The sequence below is a fragment of the Homarus americanus genome, unplaced genomic scaffold, assembly GCF_018991925.1.
Source record: "Homarus americanus isolate GMGI-L3 unplaced genomic scaffold, GMGI_Hamer_2.0 scaffold7626, whole genome shotgun sequence".
Taxonomy (NCBI): domain Eukaryota; kingdom Metazoa; phylum Arthropoda; class Malacostraca; order Decapoda; family Nephropidae; genus Homarus; species Homarus americanus.
The window spans coordinates 19,423,064-19,444,159 of NW_024718273.1; the positions used below are offsets into that span (position 1 = coordinate 19,423,064).

General features: G+C 39.7%; 1 protein-coding gene across 4 annotated transcripts in view; it reads right to left on the reverse strand.

The window, feature by feature from the left end:
• Positions 1–17,497, reverse strand: part of LOC121859540 (transport and Golgi organization protein 1-like) — a 67,280-nt gene extending 49,783 nt beyond the window's left edge. For all 4 annotated transcript variants that reach the window (XM_042356427.1, XM_042356428.1, XM_042356426.1 and 1 more), the window contains exons 1-4: positions 17,344–17,497; positions 10,414–10,547; positions 7,587–9,570; positions 6,594–6,707 (exon numbers count right to left, since the gene is read on the reverse strand). In XM_042356427.1, the coding sequence (XP_042212361.1) occupies positions 6,594–6,707; positions 7,587–9,570; positions 10,414–10,547; positions 17,344–17,488 (2,377 nt within the window). In that variant the 5' untranslated portion in view covers positions 17,489–17,497. The remainder of the gene's footprint in view (positions 1–6,593; positions 6,708–7,586; positions 9,571–10,413; positions 10,548–17,343) is intronic.
• Between the last annotated feature and the right edge of the window lie 3,599 nt (positions 17,498–21,096).

Below are 21,096 nucleotides of genomic sequence, written 5' to 3' on the forward strand. Positions count from 1 at the left end.
TGTGTCAACAACTTCCACTGTCTCTACAGCCTCAACTGTGTCAACAACTTCCACTTTCTCTACAACCTCAACTGTGTCAACAACTTTATCTGTCTCTACAGCTTCAACTGTGTCAACAACTTCCACTGTCTCTACAGCCTCAACTGTGTCAACAACTTCCACTGTCTCTACAACCTCAACTGTGTCAACAACTTCCACTGTCTCTACAGCCTCAACTGTGTCAACAACTTCCACTGTCTCTACAACCTCAACTGTGTCAACAACTTCCACTGTCTCTACAACCTCAATTGTGTCAACAACTTCCACAGTCTCTACAGCCTCAACTGTGTCAACAACTTCCACTGTCTCTACAGCCTCAACTGTGTCAACAACTTCCACTGTCTCTACAGCCTCAACTGTGTTAACAACTTCCACTTTCTCTACAGCCTCAACTGTGTCAACAACTTCCACTGTCTCTACAGCCTCAACTGTGTCAACAACTTCCACTGTCACTACAACCTCAACTGTGTCAACAACTTCCACTGTCTCTACAACCTCAACTGTGTCAACAACTTCCACTGTCTCTACAACCTCAACTGTGTCAACAACTTCCACTGTCTCTACAGCCTCAACTGTGTCAACAACTTCCACTGTCTCTACAACCTCAACTGTGTCAACAACTTCCACTGTCTCTACAACCTCAACTGTGTTAACAACTTCCACTGTCTCTACAACCTCAACTGTGTCAACAACTTCCACTGTCTCTACAACCTCAACTGTGTCAACAACTTCCACTGTCTTTACAGCCTCAACTGTGTCAACAACTTCCACTGTCTCTACAACCTCAACAGTGTCAACAACTTCCACTGTCTTTACAGCCTCAACTGTGTCAACAACTTCCACTGTCTCTACAACCTCAACTGTGTCAACAACTTCCACTGTCTCTACAACCTCAACTGTGTTAACAACTTCCACTGTCTCTACAACCTCAACTGTGTCAACAACTTCCACTGTCTCTACAACCTCAACTGTGTCAACAACTTCCACTGTCTTTACAGCCTCAACTGTGTCAACAACTTCCACTGTCTCTACAACCTCAACAGTGTCAGCAACTTCCACTGTCTTTACAGCCTCAACTGTGTCAACAACTTCCACTGTCTCTACAACCTCAACTGTGTCAACAACTTCCACTGTCTTTACAGCCTCAACTGTGTCAACAACTTCCACTGTCTCTACAACCTCAACTGTGTCAACAACTTCCACTGTCTCTACAGCCTCAACTGTGTCAACAACTTCCACTGTCTCTACAACCTCAACTGTGTCAACAACTTCCACTGTCTTTACAGCCTCAACTGTGTTAACAACTTCCACTGTCTCTACAACCTCAACTGTGTTAACAACTTCCACTGTCTCTACAACCTCAACTGTGTCAACAACTTCCACTGTCTCTACAGCCTCAACTGTGTCAACAACTTCATCCCTAACACTAGCAACAGCAATATCCTTAACCATGCCGAAGTCTTCAACACTCTTAAAGACAAAACCTTCGTCAGATTCACTTTGATGGAAGACAAATTCTTCGTGAGTACTTTCACTGTAGGTTATCTCGACCTCTCCTGGCCCCTCTGCCATGGTACTTCTTTTCAGTATGGCCACTTTAGGTTTCCCATCTGTAAGTGGAGAAGTACAATGATTCATATTTCGAGTGCCAGCCTCCGTACCAAAAACTTTACAGTTATAAAGTGTTGTAGGAGACTGGCCAAGCAGTACCCTGTAGCTGACCTGTCCCATTACTGAACTCCTAACGATGTGCACTTCTTTGCACTCTCCGGGTGAACCGATAACATTCTCTAGATAATTAACCATTTCTGAAAATTCGTTGAATATTTTAGTATCATTTACCTCTATTCCAAAAGCAAATATTGTGTTCTTCATGCTGCTACTAAATATGTCAAAGGAACAAAGTTGATGTGGAAGATCATAAACTTCATTTTGAAGCACAATCTGTCTGGGGTTCAGGTCTGTACTTCTCCTTGATCGATGATTGCCTCTCTCAAACCCAAAATCTAATCTTTCTGACAAATCGGACAATAAATCCATATCAGCATTAGGCTTGTGATCTGATCCATGATATTCAGTTCTTGATGGTAGAGACATTAATACATCTTCAACTACGCCACCAGGCACCTCTCCCACACCATCAGCTACAGCTTGGTGATCACCGATGCCTGCACTTCTCTCTCCTGTGACGGTGTTATTCTGCACCTCTGGGAGAATGGCAGAGACACTGGATGCCACAGTTTCTGATAGGGCTACTGCAGATTCTTTCAAAATAGGTCCCATCACTATTTCTTCAATACTTTCAAGTGATGCTTCATTTCTTTCATTTCCAGATACTTCCAACATTGCTCCACTCTCTCCATCAACTGGCTCCACCATAACCTCATGTGATAAGGCTCCACCCCCCAAAGCCACAGTGCCCTTAAGGACGTCCTCCTTTGTAAAAGTCTGATACAACACAACATGGCCATCATCATCATTTGATAACCCGGGGAGAAGTTTCTGCCTCAAAATTTTATTGAAATCCGCAACATCCTCCCCAAACATTTCAGATTCACCATCTTTAACTACAGCTTCAGGAATTAAAGCTTCAAGAACCTCAACCTTTATTTCAGTAAAGTCTACATCATCTTCAAGAGCAATAGCTTCAGCAACCTCAAATGGAATTTCAGGAGTGATAGTTTCTGTAACCTCAGCTTCAAGAATAGTACCTTCAGCTTTTGGGATGATAGCTTCAGCAACCTTAACCTCAGCATCAGGTTTGATAGCTTTTGCAACCTCAACCTCAGGAATGATATATTCAGTAACCTCAACTTCAGGAATGATAGTTTCAGCAGTTTCAGAAATATCAACCTCAGTTTCAAGAGTGTTAGGTTCAGCAACTTCAGGAGGTATAGCTTGCGCAACCTCAGCATTAGAAACAATAGTTTTAGTGACCTCAACCTCAGGAATGACAGCTTCAGCAAGCTCAAATGAAGATCTGTGGATGACAGCTTCAGCAAACTCAACTTCAAAAGTGACAGCTTCAGTAACCTTCATATCAGCTTTAGGGATGATACATTCTGGAACCTCAATTTCAGGAATGAAAACTTTCACAACCTCACCTGCAGATTCAGGGTTCACAGCTTCAACACTTTCAACTGGAACTTCAGCAGTGATAGTTTCTGCAACCTCAGCTACAGGAATTATAGTTTCTTCAGCTTCAGCAACCTCAACTTCAGCTATGACAGTTTCAGCAACTTCAGAAATGTTAATTTCAGCATTAGGAAAAATTGCCTCAGCAACAACTTTAGAAAGGATAGTTTGAGCAACCTCAGCTGCAGTTTCAGGAATGACAGCTTCAGGAACATCAACTTCATCAAGAGGGATAGCTATGGCCACCTCAAATTCATCTTCAGGGATGATACCTTCAGCTATAGGGTTGAGAACTACAGCAACCTCACCTTCAGGAATCATAGCTTCAGCAACCTCAATGTCAGGAATCACAGCTTCAGTAACCTCAATTGTATAATCAGAAATAACAGCTTCAGCAACCTCTCCAGCTTCAGGAGTAATGGCATAAGCACCGTCAACCTCAGCTGAAGAATTGATAGTTTCAACAACTTCAATCTCATATTTAGGAATGATAACTTCAGCAACCTCAACTGAAGCTTTAAGAGATATTACTTCAGCTATGTCAACCTCAGCTTCAGGAATCAAAGTTTCACCAAACTTACATTCAGCTTCTGGAATCATAACTTTATCAACTTTAGCATTGATAGCTTCTGCAGCCTCCACTGCAACTTCGCCAAGGTTAGTGTCAGTAATAACTTCAGCTTTGGGAATTATAGCCTTTATAGCTTCATCCACCTCAACCCCCGGAGTTATACTTTCAGCAATCTCAACTTCAGCTTCAAGTTCAGAAATTATAGGTTTATAAACCTCATCCATAGCATCTGTAATGATAGCTTCAGCAACCTCATCCATAGCATGTGTAATGATAGCTTCAGCAACCTCATCCATAGCATGTGTAATGATAGCTTCAACAATATCAACTTCAGTTATTTTAACTTCATCAACCTTAACCTCAGCTTCAGCAGTGATAGCTTCGGTAACCTTAACTGCATATTCAAGAATGACAGCTTCAACCTCAACTTCACGAGTGATAGTTTCAACAAACTCAACTGCAACTTCTTCAACCTCAGCAATCTGAACTTCAACATTAGGAAAAATAGCTTCAGTAACCTCAGCAGCAATAGCTTTAGCCTCCTCAACATCAGCTTCAGAAGTGATGGCTTCAGCAACCTCAACTTCAGTTCCATAAATGGTAGACTGAGCAGCCTTAACTGCAGATTCAGTAATAACTTCACCTGTGACTTCAGGAATGATGTCACCACTAACTCCACCTGTGACTTCAGGAATGATGTCACCATCAACTTCAGGAATTATGTCACCAGCAACTTCACCTGTGACTTCAGGAATGTTACCAGCAACTTCAAGAAAGATGTCACCAGCAACTTCACCTATGACTTCAAGAATGATGTCACCATCAACTTCACCTGTGACTTCAAAAATGATGTCACCAGCAACTTCACCTGTGACTTCAGGAATGATGTCACCATCAACTTCACCTGCGACTTCAAGAATGATGTCACCAGCAACTTCACCTGTGACTTCAGGAATGACGTCACCAGTAACTTCACCTGTGACTTCAAGAATGATGTCACCATCAACTTCACCTGTGACTTCAGGAATGATGTCACCAGCAACTTCACCTGTGACTTCAGGAATGTCACCAGCAACTTCACCTGTGACTTCAGGAATGATGTCACCATCAACTTCACCTGTGACTTCAAGAATGATGTCACCAACAACTACAGGAATTATGTCACCAGCAACTTCACCTGTGACTTCAGGAATGATGTCACCAACTTCACCTGTGACTTCAAGAATGATGTCACCAGTAACTCCACCTGTGACTTCAGGAATTATGTCACCAGCAACTTCACCTGTGACTTCAGGAATGATGTCACCAGCAACTTCACCTGTGACTTCAGGAATGATGTCACCATCAACTTCAGGAATTATGTCACCAGCAACTTCACCTGTGACTTCTGGAATGATGTCACCATCAACTTCACCTGTGACTTCTGGAATGATGTCACCAGCAACTTCACCTGTGACTTCAGGAATGATGTCACCATCAACTTCACCTGTAACTTCAGGAATGGCAAGATCATTATCACCAGCTATTTCAGAAACTTTAATTGCAGCTACAAAATTGACCTTAGCTTCTGCTTCAGGATTAATATCATCAATCTCTAATGAAGCCTCAGGAGTGATGGCTTCAGCTAACTCAACGTCAGCTTCATAAATGGTACATTCATCATCCTTAACTGCTACTTCAGCTTTTACAGTTTCAGAATCCTCAACTGTGGCTTCAAGTGAGATGATATCAACTGCTTCTCCACTGATTACAGATTCAACAACAGATTCAGCCTTAACCACAATTGATTCAGTCTTAACTTCAGGTTGATTGTCAATTACAAGAGATTCAGCCTGAACTAAAGCTTCAGTCTCAATCATCTCAACTCCAACCATTATTACAGGTAAAGTTTTCCCCACCTTGACTGTCCCTTTACCACCACTCACACCTTCATCCCCAAAACCACTTTCAACATTCTGTAAAATTTCAGTCTTGGCCAGAGCTATAGTCTCAACAACAACTTCCTCCTCTATCCCAGCTTCAACCTCAACCAAACTTTCAGCCTCAAGTCCATTTTCGGTTTCACCCACAACTGTGTGTGCCTCAGCAACAGTTTCTCTATGGTCACTTTTTGGTAGAGAAGAACCCGATCCCTTAACTGATGCCTCACTTAACTCACGTAGACTATCGCCCATTGCTTCATGAGCTACTTCGACCTCAGTTTGAGAGAGAGCAGCATCACCTTTTGAAACAGAAACCTCAGCTGAAAGAGTTTCACTTTCCTCACATACAAAAGTATCAACATCCCCAATCAATGTATCAGCTAAATTATCCTCACTTCCCAAATCTTCAACTTGAATCCCATTGTCAAATGAACTATTCTCAACTATACCAGCTTCACTTATGTGAGTTGAACCATCAGTTTGCTCAATCTTAACATCATGAGAAATATCATCAGTTTCCCTAGCCACCGGTGGCGAGTACATATCGCTCGGTAGATCAACAACGACTGTATCTTCGACTACCCTAGGATCATTTGATGTCAAAATGCCCTCTTTTCCATTAACATAATTAGCCAACTCTTCCTTATCTGCCAAAATTCTGCCACGTGACAACAGTTCCAACTTCTCCTCAAAATATTCTGGCGTAGCATATCCCTGGTCTACATCAGTAAACAGCTTTTCAATCAGTTTAATAGCACTGTGTACATTTTTCTTCCGTGTGTTATGTCCGATGATGCTATTGGCTAATAGTTTGAGAAATGAATCATTGGTTCGAAAATGAACACAGATCAGGTGGTCTGTGTCATTAGATACAAGGCCAGTAAGATGAAGCAAGTTAACAGCAAACTGTTTAGCAGAGAACTCACCTGCCAGACGTGCCAGATCGTCGGGGTCTACCGAGGAATAACCTTGGGATGTAGGTTGAGGCTCGGCATACATTGGTCGTGCAGTACTGGGCCCGGGCTCTTCCTCATCTTCACCTGAGGGGGAAGTGGGAGGATCCTCTACATCAGTACTGTTATAATCCTCTGTGTGCACTAAACCTGTCTGAAGAAGGTCGGTGACATCTACATCTCCTAAAGGTTCTAATACCTCAACTGTTTCCTCCTCAACGTCCATTAACTTATCTAAATTAGTTAATTCAGTTCTATACTGTTTAAGAGTAGGGTCAGAAACACCTGATTCAAACACAGTAGACTCTGAATTAAAGGATTTTAAGGAGGGATGTGGGTTCTTTATTTCTGATTCTACATGTGACATGCTCTTTGTAACCATTGTTGAGGATGTACAAGCACTCGCTGATACTGAAGAAACTTCTAAACTACATGACACAGAACTGTCTTCTACTACACTTTTACTACGTTTCTTTATTTCATTTTCCTCATAAGTATTGCCACCATACACAGCATCATCATTACCAGACTTATAAAAATCACCATTTCCATTACTTTGACCATCTATGACCACTGCTGAATCAGTAATGCTAAGTTGACTCTCATCTATGTGGTATACACTTGAAATATCCAAAGTACTGTCATCTGATTCATGCCTATTACTGGCAGCATCTTCACCCCTTATTGAACTTAAGTGATTAACATTTTTGTCATCTATAAAACGTTTCAAATTTTTGCTAATCACAGCATCATTATTCAAGGCAACCTCACTCAAAGACTCAATTTCACTATTCTTTTTTAATTCATTCATGTCAGAAGCATCCTTTGGTGATGTATGACGAGCTTCATCCTCTCCAATAGATTCCCCATTTCCAACATTCACTTCATCCAAGATAAATCCATCTCCCTCATCAATATTCCACCTATCAGACTCCCCACCCACAAAAGTGCATGAAACATCCATACCTGCATCATCAATATCCGCATCCTCTTCACTACTCTTTCCCACATCACCAAGATCATGGGTCATATCTCCCACAGGAGGTTGGCCATCAGTTTTGGGGGTTATTTCTGAGTACTGCTCCGGGCTGGGCGAAGCTGAAGAATCAGGATTGGCATCTACTGAGGGAGGGATATATTGCTGGGTGTTGAAAGCATCAATATCTACAATATCTGCAGAGTGAGGGGTTTGTGCACTATTTTCTGGGATTTCAGTTTCATCTACAGGGACATCAACATGATCAGTGGATGCAATTTTAGAAAGAGTGTCAGTAGGAACTGCTTCTGAATCACCTGATCTACTGTCTTCTGAAGCATTATTATTATCAGGCTCTACATCATTAGTCTCAAAAGATGCTGCATCAGATTTCAATGAGTCAGAAACTTTCATAGATTCATCAGCCTTTGCATTATCATTGTTTTCTGAACTGCCAAACCAATTAGAAAAAAACCCTCCGCTTTCTGCCACTTCTTCAAATGGAACATCCGAGTTATCAATTACAGATTCTGGTTTTGGTTCTCCATATTCTTCATTTTTTATGGCATCTGCAGGAACGATCTTTTCACTGGCAGTGTCAACAGCAGATGGGGAAGGTATGTTGCTCTCACTGACAATCTCCAAAATTTCCTGGGTGATAGTATCCATGTTTTCATTCTCCCCATTACTGCCACCTTCATTTACCTTTGTTTCTTCACCAGACATCCAAGACGATACTGTTGAAGCTGCACTAGACAACCATGATGATGATGGAATAACATCTGGCTTACCTTCATTTACCTGCTTTTCATGTTCTGCTTGAGGTACCTTGGTTGTAGACTGTTCAGAATTTTCAAGTACTTGAGATGAACCAACAATATCTGGAACAGCTGATCTGGCATCTTCAAAGCTTGGTGCTGCCGAAGGTATTATATCAATATTGTCGGATTGAGTTATGACGTGTAATGCCTGAGACAGAGAGGGGTGTGGATGAACTGAAACCAAATTCTCATCTTTTACCAGTGAAGCCTCAAGAGCAATGGAGGGAAACACAACATCAGGGGCAACAGGCGTAGCAGTAACAGCATCTTCATCAAAATATACTGTTGTACCATCAATTACTTCATAATTTGCTGAAGATAATTCTCCATCATGTAAGCTCTCATCATCTGATTCATCAATAGCTTCAGTACTCTTAATGGAATGATCTTCCACTGGAGATGGTGTGGCTGGTGAAGGAGGAACTTGTATGGACTTATCATCTGAAACTGTATCTCCTGAGCTTCCAAGTTCTTGAGGAACTACTGATATGTCCTCCTCCTCCCTCCCTATGTTAACTGACACATCACTAACATCTTCCACCTCCTGTTTGTCAACATAACCTTCTTCATCAACTTTATTTTCTTCATTAGTTAAAACTTCCTCTTCGGCAAAGTAATCCTCATCATCTTGTGTGTCTCTGGCCAGCTCAACACCCTCAGTGTCTCTGGCCAGCTCAACACCCTCAGTGTCTCTGGCCAGCTCAACACCCTCAGTGTCTCTGGCCAGCTCAACACCCTCAGTGTCTCTGGCCAGCTCAACACCCTCAGTGTCTCTGGCCAGCTCAACACCCTCAGTGTCAGCTCCATCATTAACATCTGCCTGCTTCTTCAACACTTCCTCTGTACCTGGTGTAGGTTCATCACTTGCCTTCTCTTTCTCTTCAAGGTGATCATCAACTTTTAAGCGGTTATATTCCACATCCTCAGCACTTATGGCAATTTTCTCCTGGCTTGATCTTATTTCATTTTTCATTAATTTTCTCTCAGCTCCATCATTATCTTTATTGGAATCTTCGTTATTTTTACCATTGTTATCGACGGGGATTTCTCCGTCAATGAAGGGTTCGGTCGGCACTTCATAATCGAGATCTATTTTAAATATTTTTTTCTCTCGAATGTACTGCTTTGGCACATATCCCCTCTTTCCTTTTATCTGAAAAGCCAAAAAAAAAAAATTTGAAATTTTATCTACAGATATTAACATGAGTAAACTAAAACAGTAAGAACTGATACAAGAATTCTTCCCCATTCCAAACATTATAAGGAGATGTGCAATTGTAAAAATCCGAAACTATTAAAAGTTTCATTTATTCGTGTTTATGGTGTTGATTATATGGTGGTGGTGTTTTCGGTGTTCAGATGAGGAGGGATCCATAAACTTGAAAGTGATTCTTAACCTTTTTACAAGTTAAGAAGGTTATTAGGTTTTCAATGGTTTGTTTGGTGTTCATTTTAATATTTTACCCCACATTTTCCCTCTCCTCCAAAGCCCTGTCCACTTTAAACAACCAATAGTGTTGGTAATTGGAGGTGGGGGGGATATCGGTTAAAATACTTTGCGGCAGAATCTTAATAGAATATTTTTTTTGGCGGAGGGCTCTTTCTCCCTATATAAACAGAAATAAGAAGTTCCATGTTTGAACTAAACCAAATTTTAACCGAATTCCTTAAGTATGGAGTAACCTATCACCATACAGTACAGTAGTGGTCTCAAATTATATACCCTGTACAGCCAATTTGTCATACCTAATTTTTACTCCTACAGAATCACTATAACGAGATCACTAGTCACAGCATAAATGTGTTGCTGTAGCATCACTGTGTATGTATTACTGTTGTACCAGCAAAATAGTCCAACATCTACTGTACCGTACAGTACTGTTCCTTCCCAGCAAGTTAAACCTATTGTCATGACCTGTATATAGTACTGTAGTGTATATGTTTAGTACTCTTGTATCAGCAGCATAATATAATTTGTCACATTAGCATCACTTACCTTCACTCCCCACAGGTCTTTCCTCTCACCAGCTTCTTTACTGTACACTGTCACCTCAGCATTTACCGGGAAGGACAGAATTCGCTCCTCGTTGCTCGGGTAGTTAATGAGCGTTACTCCCTTCGACACTGGTTCTGGGGAAATAACAGTAAATATTACCAAACTGCAGCCAATATGAAACAACTGTGAATTGCAGTACAGTAATCCAATGTTCATGGTCAATGTCCATTCATTTTAAATTTTTTCCTACATGATAAATACTGTATTGTACTGTGTAACAATATACTGTACAGTGCAGTATTGTATAATAACGAATCCAATGATTTCAAATTGTGTCAAACAAATGTGTCTGGCCAGGAAAATGGTTCAAGATAATGTCTACCAGCCAACTACACTAGCCTCAAATATCTAATAACATGCAGAAACATGTATGTGCCGAGTGTAGATCCCTATCATGTCTACCGCAAAGCTCTCCATGTCCCGCCAGAAGCCTTAATAATACTGTACACCAGACAAGTCATACCATAAGCTCTCTTGGAATGTTAAGTCCATTACCACTACAGTACTAGCACCATACAGAACTGCCATAAACACCTTAAGGTTAACAAGTACAGTATTTTCAGGTTTTATTTACCATTTAAATTAAGTCTGAGTTAACAATAAACAATATCCAAACTGTGAGGATTTTCACTCTGCTGACATGAACAATAGAAAATGTTAGCACTAGACAGTTCAGTGTAAACCTCACCTACTGTCTTACTCCACTTATGGTCTCTATGAAAGGTGGCATCCAACAATATACTGTACAGTACTGTACTATACTTTACTAAACTGTACTGAACTGTATTGAACTGAACTGCACTGTACTGGACTGACTGCACTGTACTGTATATACGAGTGGAACTTTACGACCAGATTTACCCACAGTTCTAAATTTAAACTGAATGTACATTTAAGAAAAGACCCTCCTAATGGACGAGTTGACGGTTCTGGGCAAACACAAGAAATACACTCTGCCACGTTCATAGAGTGATACGGTATACTGTATATAATTTGTAATAAAAGTTTTTAAGTTCTTGTTATCGCCGCTGGCTTCAACTACAGTGCTGGCGTTGCCTTACCCGAACAAACATTCAATCTACCAGCCTGCGACCACGTGCCCCCCCCAACACTACATCAATCATGCAGCCAATGGACCAGAATGTGATCAGCAACTTCAAGAAGTTGTACATGAAGAAAATGTTCAGGAGGTGTCATCAGGCAACTTCCACAGATCCTGAACTAACACTGGCACAATTCTGGAATAACATCCTGGAGGCTGTAAAATTGATTGTGTCCTCATAGCGAGAAGTCTCCATTAGATCCCTCAATTCTGCATGGAAAGCACTGTGGCCATCAGCAGTCCATGATTTTGAGGGATTTGAGGAAGAAGCAGAGTTGGACCAGGAGATTGTGTCCATTGGTCAGTTATTGGGCCTCGAAGTGGAGGAGGATGATGTGGAAGAGCTTGTGATGTCTCATGAGCAGGAACTTACTCCTGATGACTTGCAGCAACTGGATGAGATGTTAGAGGCTGACAGTGGTGAGGAGGAAAGGGAAAGTGATGACCACTGACCATGTCTACTTCAGATTTGAAATATGTTGTTCACTACTGGGATAAGTTCAGGAAACTGGCTTCAAGGCACCCAGATGTGGAAACAACAGGACCTATTTTGTGTAATGTTGAGGACAGAGTGGTCTCAAAAATCAGTAAATGATGAGGAGGAGAAATGCCCCACAAACAAAAATTGACAGTTTCTTCACTAAAAGGCATCGGGAAAAAGATGCTACCCCTCAACCTTCCACTTCAAGAAGGAGAGAGGATGTTCCTGCTGGAGAATCTGTCAGTCCAGAGGTTCCTGACATTTTCATGGAAGGTGACTCACCTTCCAAGAAGCAGTAAAATGCTTCTCCTCCACCCCCACTTCCTTCTCTTCTCCCTTCTCCTTCTCCTCCCACTTCAAATTCACATCATCATCATCATCCAGGAGCCTTCTACAAACACACCTCAAAGTAAGTGTACTTTACTGCATTTTTTTTTACTTTATGTAATTTTCGGTGAGCTGGAACCAATTACCCAAAAAACCCATTGAAAAAATGGTTTCAGTTAACGAACAAACTTCTGGAACGAATTGTGTTCGTTAACCGAGGGACCACTGTACAGTACAGTACAGCACAGTACAGGGGGATACAGTACAGTACAGTTCTGTGTGAGTAAATATGAAGACTTATGTTATGATCTCTTTGTCAAGAAAAACCTGATATATGTACAATCTATGAATAACTAAAGATAAAGTTAGATAAGATCATATTGGTGGACTATAGTCTGTACTCTATTTACACTGATAACACATCAATATTAGACTTTAAAATAATAATGGATCACTAATTTGCAACACAATTTACACATTGACATCCTTCAAAGACATGACTGATTTATTCCTGTGCATCCCAAGATAAAATAGATTTATTTAACATAGAGGTGTGACCATTTCACCTCTGAGCTATGAACCCAGAGGTGGCCAAGGCAGGCACTGTAAATGGTTGATTACAGTACCTGAGGGAGGAGTGACCCTGCTAAGAGTGCTCTTCAGTTGAGAACAGGATGGGCATCCAGCAATAACCTTGCTTCAAATTTGCCTGATGACAACCGTCCGGGACACCTTGCCTTCAGATAATCATAGCTAACCCACACAAGTGTAGAAAATGGCGATGGTGGTGATAAGTAATTAATGTGGCTCACCAGAACCCATCAGTGGGGGTAAATCATTTGTTCTTAATCAAAACCAAACTAACTTTATACTGTACTGCAATGTACAGTACCTGCAGCTCACCTTTCGGCCTGAGTAAACCGGGTAAACTGTACAGTACAGTATTTCCAATCTTATTTCTTAGTGAAAATTTACAATAAAGTACAAGTACAATACTGTACAATATACAGTATACATTATTTACGATGCCTATACTTATGATCATAGAGTACAGTGCAGAAATGGGATGAAATAAAGATATGTATGGTACAGTATATTGTGCCTCTATGAGCATTTTCTGTGATTTTTTCTTGTTCTTTTTCTATAATAATTGTTTGTGTAAATAAATTACATCCTTCCAATTTTTGGTGCAGGAGTGTTCAGTCACTTTCAAGCACATTATAAATCACAAAATATAACTACAATACAGTACAATAAGTCCTCGCTTAACCCTTAGGCCCCAAGTGACGTTCCAGAACGTCTGCCTATTTTAACACCATTTTTTTTTATTATATATATTTTACATTCCCCAGCCTCCCTTTGCCCCATAAAATACATTACATATACAGATAATCATTGCTATTTCTATAGAAAATAATAATATATATATATATCTTCCTTACTGCAGCTAAGACATTTATAAATTGTTGGTGTGGTAACACAAAAGTTAAAGAAGGGCTGGCCTGCTTCCTTCTGGTTTATATAAATGTTCCAACTCAGCCATAACGGAGACCTTGCCAAACTGGGTCATAAGTTTTGCCTCAAAAAGCACTCTTCTACAGTTATCCAACTCTGTTCACTAGACCTATACAGTATTGCACGCTTTGAACATGTAAGCATTTATTGCACATCCAACTGTTAAGTTATCCTAACCAACCAAACCTAACCTAACCAACCAACCAAACCTTACCTAACCTAAAAATCTTAAGCCACAGACATTAAAACAAATACAACTATTTTAACCTATAAAATTGACAACAGTGTAGCAGCATTTGTTCAAAGTAAGTAGGCTCTCAAGTACTGTAGAAGGAAAATGTGGGTGGAGGGGAAAAAATGGAAAACTTTATCTAACCATTAAATACCCTTGAAACTATAAAACAGTTTAACTTTATTCATGCTTTCTCGTGTTTAGTATGTGGTGGTCCTGTTGCAAGCTGTTATGTAATGGCCTTGTTTTGGGGTTTAATGTGGTGGTGTTGTTTTCGGTGTTCAGGATGAGGAGGCATCCATACAGAATTTTAACATATTACATTAGGTTTTCAATGGTTTGTTTCCAGTTATTTTTGGTATTTTACCTCACAAAGCCTCTGCCCAGTTTGAACTAATATTTTGTATTTATTTTTTTATTTTTTTTATATCGGGTAATGAAAGCTCACCTAGGCATTGTCACCCACCCACATCAGGCCTGTATGGTGAATATATTTCAGTAGTACACAATAATAAACTAAATAACAATAGTTATCATAATAAAATGAATAAAACAAATACAAGATTAGAGAAAGAAATACCCTGTACCATATATATATAATACAGGTACTGTAATTCAGTAATACAGTAATAAATAAATAAATGTTTTATCACTACTGATCTTTTTATTTTCATTTTGTATTTCTTATGGTTCCTTATTATTATTATTATTTTAAATTTATATGTTTTATAAAATTTATTATTATTATTATCAATACATATTACATGCCCCTCTGTGCCTTGATATGGGTCAGTGACTTGTGACGGAGGACCAATCCATGTAAAAATCAAAGAGGGAAATGCTATATGTATGTTGTGTTGTCAAAGCTTAAGGGAAACAATTGAGACCCTGCAATTGTATGTAAATAAGGCAGAAAGTCAGATTAGCAGCCTGGGACTTGGTCACAATTTTTGTAGTGCCATATGGCAGCAGGGTCTACCATTAGACAACACATTAAGCTTCCAATATCTTCCCAGGCGGTAGTACCTCCATGTTTGGTAGCTGCCTACTACCACAGCTAAAATACCCGAAAAATATCCATTCAAACGGAAACACTATAGAACATATTATTTTAATTTTTTTCTCTTTCTCCCTATACAAGACTCAATATAAAAGTAGGTGTGGCTAACTTTAAATATTAATCATTGTGGTAGACGATATAATTTCTGGTAAACCTAAAATTGCTCTAACCTACAGTAATTGGAAGTGAAACTGCAATAATACCCTTGTGTGCCTCACTGCTCAATAATATTAAAAGTGGCGTCTTGTAGCGAGTGGTAATACTGTACAGTATTTGACTTTCCACAGCAAGTTTTGATAGCAGCAGCTCCTCAACCCGCCTCGGTTAATGAATTACCTTCCATAAGAATCTTTATTTCGGTTAACGAAAAACAATTCGGTTACCCAATAACGAAATTCTTACGAAAATGTTTCGACATGCTCTGGCTTGCTCACCAGCTGGAAGATTAGTCCGCCAATACAGAAATCGGTTCTAGGGTTTACTGTACATTCGTTAAAATTGAAGTAAATATCAAGAAGGTTGTACTATTCAATAATTTTCCAAATTTTATATTAAATTTTTTTTAGTCATTTTAACACTTATTTAACATAATTGCAGTACAGGGAACTAGTTTTTGGTGCGCCCATCAGCCACTTCACTCACCCACCAAGGCGTCAGTTTGTGTCTGCTCAGTGGAGGAAACATCTTGCTTGAGATTCTTGAACATAAACTATTTTTATGTTTTTACAGTACAATTATTGGTCATTCTGAAATTTATTTAACATATTGACAATATATAGTGCAGTGCAGTGTAGATTTAAAGAAAATAATCTCGAATTACACCTTGTGAACTTAAAATTTTATGGGTGAAATGACGGCATCAAGCCTGGGGTGATTTCTCTTCCACCCCCACTTCCATCTCTTCTCCCTTCTCCTCCACCCCCACTTCTAATTCCCATCATCATCATCAACCAGGAGCCTTCTACATACACACCTCAGAGTAAGTGTACTTTACTGCATTTTTTTTCACTATGTATGTAATTTTCGGTGAGTTGGAACCAATTACCCAAAATCCCATTGAAACAATGGTTTCAGTTAACGAATGACCTTTTAGAACGAATTGTGTTTGTTAACTGAGGGACCACTGTATAGGTTAAACTATCGTTTCGATCATCCACCTACTGTATTTGGAAGTTGCTCAAAACATAAAAAGACAACGGAAAAACATTTCAACCCAACCTAAAAGCTAAACTTAAACTTCGCTGGATGACCGAAATGATAATACAGGTAACACGTAGCAGATATTTAGAGGACATCTTGCCGTGACCGGCTAAGTTCCTAATAACATTATTTTACCGTGAGTGCACTCTGATTGGCTAAGTACTTTCTGTTTAATATGTAGGGGGGGGGGGTCCGCCCCAGGCTAGGAAGTTAGGTAGGTTTCTTTGGTTGGTTAGGTTAGGTTCTATTAAGTTCCAGTAAATGTTGCCTCTTATAATGACAAGAACTGTGGAAAAAATAAGCAAAATCGAACAAATTCTGGTTAGTTATGTTTATAGCCACACAATCGACTCGTGGCGAAATAAATGCCAAATGCCGCCAGTCACGGTCACACATCATTCTCGCATTGTTAGCCGGTAATGGACGATTAGCCAATCAGACTGCACTTCACAGTAAAATGGGTGTTAGTAGAAACAGCCAGTCACGGCCAAATATCCACTGCAATAATAATAAGTTAACATAAGCCATTGCCCAATTTCCATATGCTTCTAACTTCTGTCATGTTACTAATTGCAGCTAGCCACTTAATGTATCAAGTTGGTCTTTGTATTCCAAACACTATTCAGGAATGTGGCGGTCATATAATATTAAAATAAAAACATTCATACAATAACCTTTTCCACACCCCATGCAACACATTTACTGGACTAAACTAATACTTTATCTTTTGAATAATACGGCGATATCTTAAGACATAATAATAATACTCCTTCACTTTATTGTAGCCGTTGTTAATTACTCCAAGGTAGAAGGTAAATTAAAGTAATTAAGTTAAGATAAAGCATCTCGCCAAGACACTTCACATAAACACAAAGTTGGACACGAAATCCTTCCCCCTTTCACTCTGGACTGGTACCTAATTTAATCGTAATTAATATCTTCTCACAACTCACCTTCACATTTTGGATCTGCACATAATCGATAATCCGAAATATTAGCCGCTACAATACCCAACACGGTCAAAATAAAGAGCACTGCCAGAGGCCTTCGCTCCATGATCCTGCCATGGCACAACTCAGCTGTTGACTGTTCCAACATTCATCTGTCACCTCCGCCTATAATCCCCACAAACTACTTCCACATAGTTGTAGTTAATTTTTTGTTTTAAGATTTTTTTGTGTGTATTTAGTTTCATTCGCTATAACTATCTACTGTTGAATTAAGTTTATTTCACGATACGTCAAAAAGTTTTGTGGCCATTTGCTTATTCTTGAAAGAAAATCGGCTTTATTTGAGAATAAAACAGTAGTATCTCAGAATTTTAATTTTTTAATATTAATTTTTCTCTTAAAAATTTAATATAAAAGCGCAATATATTTATCAAAATAAAACATCATACTTTTAAAAGTGTTTTTAGGCACCAATAGATTCTGAGTAGAGACACGTCAACTTTGATAGAGTCCGTGTCTGACTCTTTTTTCCTTTTGAATTATGTTCTCTAATTAGATTGTGATATTCATTATATAAAATATTAAGTATAAATTGAGTCGAATGTGTCTTAAATTTTAATATATTAATTAAAATTAATGTTTATACTAGGTGTTTGAGTTCATGGTGGTTGAGGAAGCCGGGCCGGCCAGCTCCCGAACATATTCTGTTCACCTCCCTCAGGGTAGCACTGCTGTTCTTCCCCGTCCTCCACACACACACTAATGATGTGAATTACACGAGCGCTTGGGAACTTTGTGTTTTCTTCTTTCCTTGTGGTTATCAGCATATACCTAGATCACGCGCACCTACAGTGATTTACTTGTATATATATATATATATATATATATATATATATATATATATATATATATATATATATATATATATATATATATATATATATATATATATATATATTAATTATTTAGCAAAACTGTCATACAAATCCACATTGGTTCAGCTATAGTGGATTCCTCCCCTACAAACATCGTGTGTCGCTGACTAGCCGATCCTCTTCTAATTCCCCAGCCTGAGCCTCATGGCCTAGGTCGGCAACCAGCGGAGGTCAACTATCAACCCACGCTATATAATACCTCACCCCACGTGACCTACCTCTTTCTACCTATAGCCACCAGCAAGCAACACCACCTCCTCCGCTCCTGCCTGGTGGCCCTTGTAGGGGTATCGAGATATTGATGTGTTGTCTAGCACTCAGGATGGAAGGAAACTCTAATGTGGTTTTCTTGTATAATATAAGTTATATGATAGACAGTCTGGTGCTGGAGGTGTTGCTTGTTCAGGAAGATGGGCAGAATGAGAGTTGGTTGGTGAGGAAGCTCAGAGAAGGACAGCTGGTGGGTCGCCATGCTCGCTGGCGGGAGCGAGGACCGCCAGGCAGGCGAGGAGAAGCGAAGGCAGCGGCGGAGGAGGAGGTGTTGCTTGTTCAAGAAGAATGGTCAGAATGAATCTCAATGGAGAGACAGAGCTTATATACCCAGCAGCAGCCGCCAGTCCTCTATGAATCATGTTGGGAAAACCCAGAAAGTCGCAGGTGACTAGTTCCGTTGCTAAGATACGGTAACATCTGGTTGGTTGCTAGGGAAGGCGGTAGCAGGTGGTGGCTGTGACTACGCAGTTGTAGGCAGTTGTAGGGGAGACGTCCACTACACCCTCGTTCCCGCCGGCGACTATGCCGCCCTACAAGCTGTGTGTTCTCCTCTGAGCACCCTCACCAACCAGCTCTCTCCTACACCACGCTTGAACTCACGCTGCCACCCCCTAGCACCAAGCTGCATTGCACATCCAATACTATATGTATACAGAGAGCACATTGTGAGTTTCCTGTCTCCAACCCATCCTGAGTGTGAACCAATATCTCAAAACCCCACACAGCATAAACAGACAGTGTAGGTACGCGAGTAATGGTAAAGTTAATCACGTTAAGAGGAAAATCATTGAATTGATATGGTGAAGGGGTCATATTCGGTAAATTTGATTTTTTGGCAATATAATGGCTAATTGTTTCAATATCTGTATAAAATATTGTCAAATTATTGAGAATGGACGTGTATTATGTGTATAGTAACGTTAAATAGCTGTTTTTTGTGGTAGTTTGTTATAATGTTTTAATTATTTACATAGATAAATGCTTCCATTTTCCTTATTTCTCCACTACGCCATGTGGCTAAGTTGATAAATAAACCATTTGGCGCCACATCCCGCCCATAAAACTGTGTTTCGACCATTGAAGCCTCTCAGCTTACAGTGTGTAAATTCTTCTTTTCCGGCAACTTGTTTGGATGCTCGTTAGAGTTAAATTATTACCTTAGTGTATTTCCTAAGAAGCGAACGCCGGTGTACCCAGAATGCAGCCATTAGACGTTTTATAAACCCTCACCTTTTTTCTTTTATCCTCTTCACCACTGATCGGCTCGTTAGCCGCTTGGGCGATCGTTCACGTCTCTGTTACGCACTGTTGGCAAGTACTGGGCATGTACCGGCATTTGCTACAATTAATAAGGGGATGCAAAAATTTGACGGAATGGATCAAAATGTAGTGTGTTTTGCAAAAGTTGACAGAATGATCCAAGTGGCACTTGCTTGCTACAGGGAGATTTAAAATGAAAAGAAAAGGCAAACTGTGCAGTCTATATTGGACATATATTTTAAGAAGTCCCCCATTGCTGTCTCCTCACACCCTACCAGTGCTGCCTCTTCACTCTCTAAAGATGATCCAATACCTTCAACAAGCAAGTATGTTAGCCTGTTTGAAGAAAGCAAAATTGATGACCCACCCAGCCCTGTCTCCTCCTCTGCTTCGTCCAATTAATGTAGTCTCCATGTTTAATTAAAAAATTATTGAGGCCCCGTGTGCATTCAACTGACTACATTAAAGGTAAGTGCACAGTAACACTTTATTCATTCTTCATTATTGATTACTTTTACTGTACCGTATTTAATTTTAGATTTTCTACGTACTATTTTTGCCTTTTCGACTTACGACCTGGTCGTTGGTCCGGAACCCCGTCGTAAGTCGAGGACTGAATGTGTGTATATATATATATATATATATATATATATATATATATATATATATATATATATATATATATATATATATATATATATATATATATATATATATATATATATATATATATATATATATATATAGTTGCTAGCAAATCAGATGTGTTTGTTGTTGCTGACGGCCAGAATACGTGAACCTGTCACTCTTTGATAACAGGTGCCACCTCCCTCCCACCCTGTAGATGACTCTGGGCACACATGCAGCATCCCTTTAATGGTTAGATCACTCACAATAAGTGCACAAGGTGTACCATGGAGGCCCCGACCTTAAGTACAGACACAATACCCTGGGTCTGGTTAATTGGCCACCAACATCAGGTGTCTTCTGGTGTAAGACTAAATGTGTCAGTTGCATAGTACTGTACCATAGTTTGTTAATCACTTTAAACACACCTAAAGATGACCTTATTTAGCAATTTTTTCCAATCCACTTTTATGAAGAGCATGATACATGAAGAAACCTTACAAAGATTAATAAGCATTGCAAAATTAATAAGTATTTTCATACTTCAATAAAATTTCATCTGGTGAGAGAGTGTGAGGGGACCATATTGTGATACTTAGGTCGATGTAGTTCTTGGGAACAAACACCCCCTCTCACATCATGGCTTCCCTCCACCAGGTTA